At 56.5% G+C, this 1,671-nt stretch overlaps 1 protein-coding gene across 1 annotated transcript in view; it reads right to left on the reverse strand.

Moving 5' to 3' along the window:
- Positions 1 to 1,362: 1,362 nt before the first annotated feature.
- Positions 1,363 to 1,671, reverse strand: part of HSPBP1 (HSPA (Hsp70) binding protein 1) — a 9,949-nt gene continuing 9,640 nt past the window's right edge. The window contains 1 exon segment of the mRNA XM_007957291.1: positions 1,363 to 1,422. Within this exon segment, the coding sequence (XP_007955482.1) occupies positions 1,363 to 1,422 (60 nt within the window).

Genomic DNA, 1,671 nt, shown 5'->3' on the forward strand with positions numbered 1-1,671 from the left:
GGGCTTCGGGGTAGGGCGGTCACGGGATCCGCGCAGGCGCCTCCGGGGTTCGACAACGGGGACCGCGGACGGCGAGACGGGCCGCGAGGCCTGAGCGGGGGCCGGGGGAGTCGCCCCGGTTTCCTCAACCCCGCAGAAGAGCAGAAGGCAGGCGGCGAAAATGTCCTCCTCAGCGGTCCGGGTGGGCCGCAGTGCCGAGGGACCACGGACGGAAGCCGAGGCCGACTTCCTCAACCCTCCCTTCCCCAAACCGACCGGGTACCCGGCTTCTGCAGTTCGCCTCAGGCCTCTGACGCCCGGCTCCCTCCGCCACTATCCCACAATTCCCCGAGCGCAGAGAACGCTAGACGCCCCGCCCTCCCGCGGCTTCTTGGTGCGCAGGTGCGCCGCGGCCGCGCCCCTTGCTGCGCATGCGTACCAGGCCCAGGCGCGCCCCGCCCCGCCCACCCGGAAAGCCTCAGTCGCGCTTGCGCCCCTTTGTGCCAACGGTCTTTCCCAAGCATCAAGCCAGATGGCCTAGTGCGCAGGCGCCGTTATATGCCCAGGAGCCAGTTTCTTTGCGACTCCATTCCAGAGTGCACTATAAATCCTATTCCGGGATTTCTCTTCTTCCTCGCTCCGTTTGGAAATCCGTTCGCTATTTTGGTCTCCTCCAACCACCTTCCGGCTCTGGCTCCAGTTCCAACGTCGTGCTCCTGGGAAATCCACTCCAGGCTTTCCCTCTTGGAGAAACCTGGCCTGTGCAACCTGGGTGAGGTGGTCTGGCCCACCCTTTTGTCTGTCGACGCCTTCTGTGTGCCTGACCTGTCCTTCGTTCCTGGTTGCCACATAAAGCTTCTCTAACATTAATGGGAAGGGTCCTTCTAGACCTCCTGTCAGTATTGAGTGCCATCCCCAACCTTCTTGTTAGCTGCTTTCCAGTCAGTGTCGACTGACAGTGACCGCACGTGACAGAATAGAACTGCCCCATAGATTCCTAACTTCAACCTTGACAGGCGCTGACCTTCCAGTCTTAACCCTGCAGAGCCACTAGGTGGGTTCTAACTGCAAACTCGAATCAGGAGGTGTGTTTCTCTCACAGACGTGGAATAGGAGGGCTCCACAATCCAGCTGACCAGTCTGATTCCTTTCCTTGAGCTTGCCAACGTTTCCTCTCATCCTCCCTTTTAACCCCCTCTGCAGTCTAACGGATCCACGTTCTTGTTAACACAGCTTGAAGTGATCGCGAGGCATTTTCTTGTTCATCGTTTATGTTGGCTTCGTCTTTTTCCCATCATTTTGCTTGGTTCATTTTTCCCCAGAATAGGATTATATATAGGCCACCCTTTTGCACATGGGGGCTGAGGAAGTGAGGGACAGGGATCAACCATACTCAACCACTAAATGGAACTCAGGAAGTGGAAGCAGCCGCTTTGCAAGAACCTGGAAAACACTGGGGTCTTTAAACCTGAGATTCATCCTGGCCAGAAGTCCTAGAGACGTGAAACTGCTGTTTACGTCAGAATGAACCAGCTACTGTGGAGTCTGTCCCTACTCATAGTGACCTTACAGGACAGAGTAAAATTCCCCCAGTTTTTTAAACTGTGGTTAAAGTGACTCCCAGGCAGTGGGTGTGGTTTGGGCTTTGCTTCTGTGAAGATTGACAGCCTTGGAGACCCTGTGGGCAGTTCT

This window comes from Orycteropus afer, unplaced genomic scaffold (assembly GCF_000298275.1).
Source record: "Orycteropus afer afer isolate SDZICR_OR568_19922 unplaced genomic scaffold, OryAfe1.0 scaffold00726, whole genome shotgun sequence".
Taxonomy (NCBI): domain Eukaryota; kingdom Metazoa; phylum Chordata; class Mammalia; order Tubulidentata; family Orycteropodidae; genus Orycteropus; species Orycteropus afer.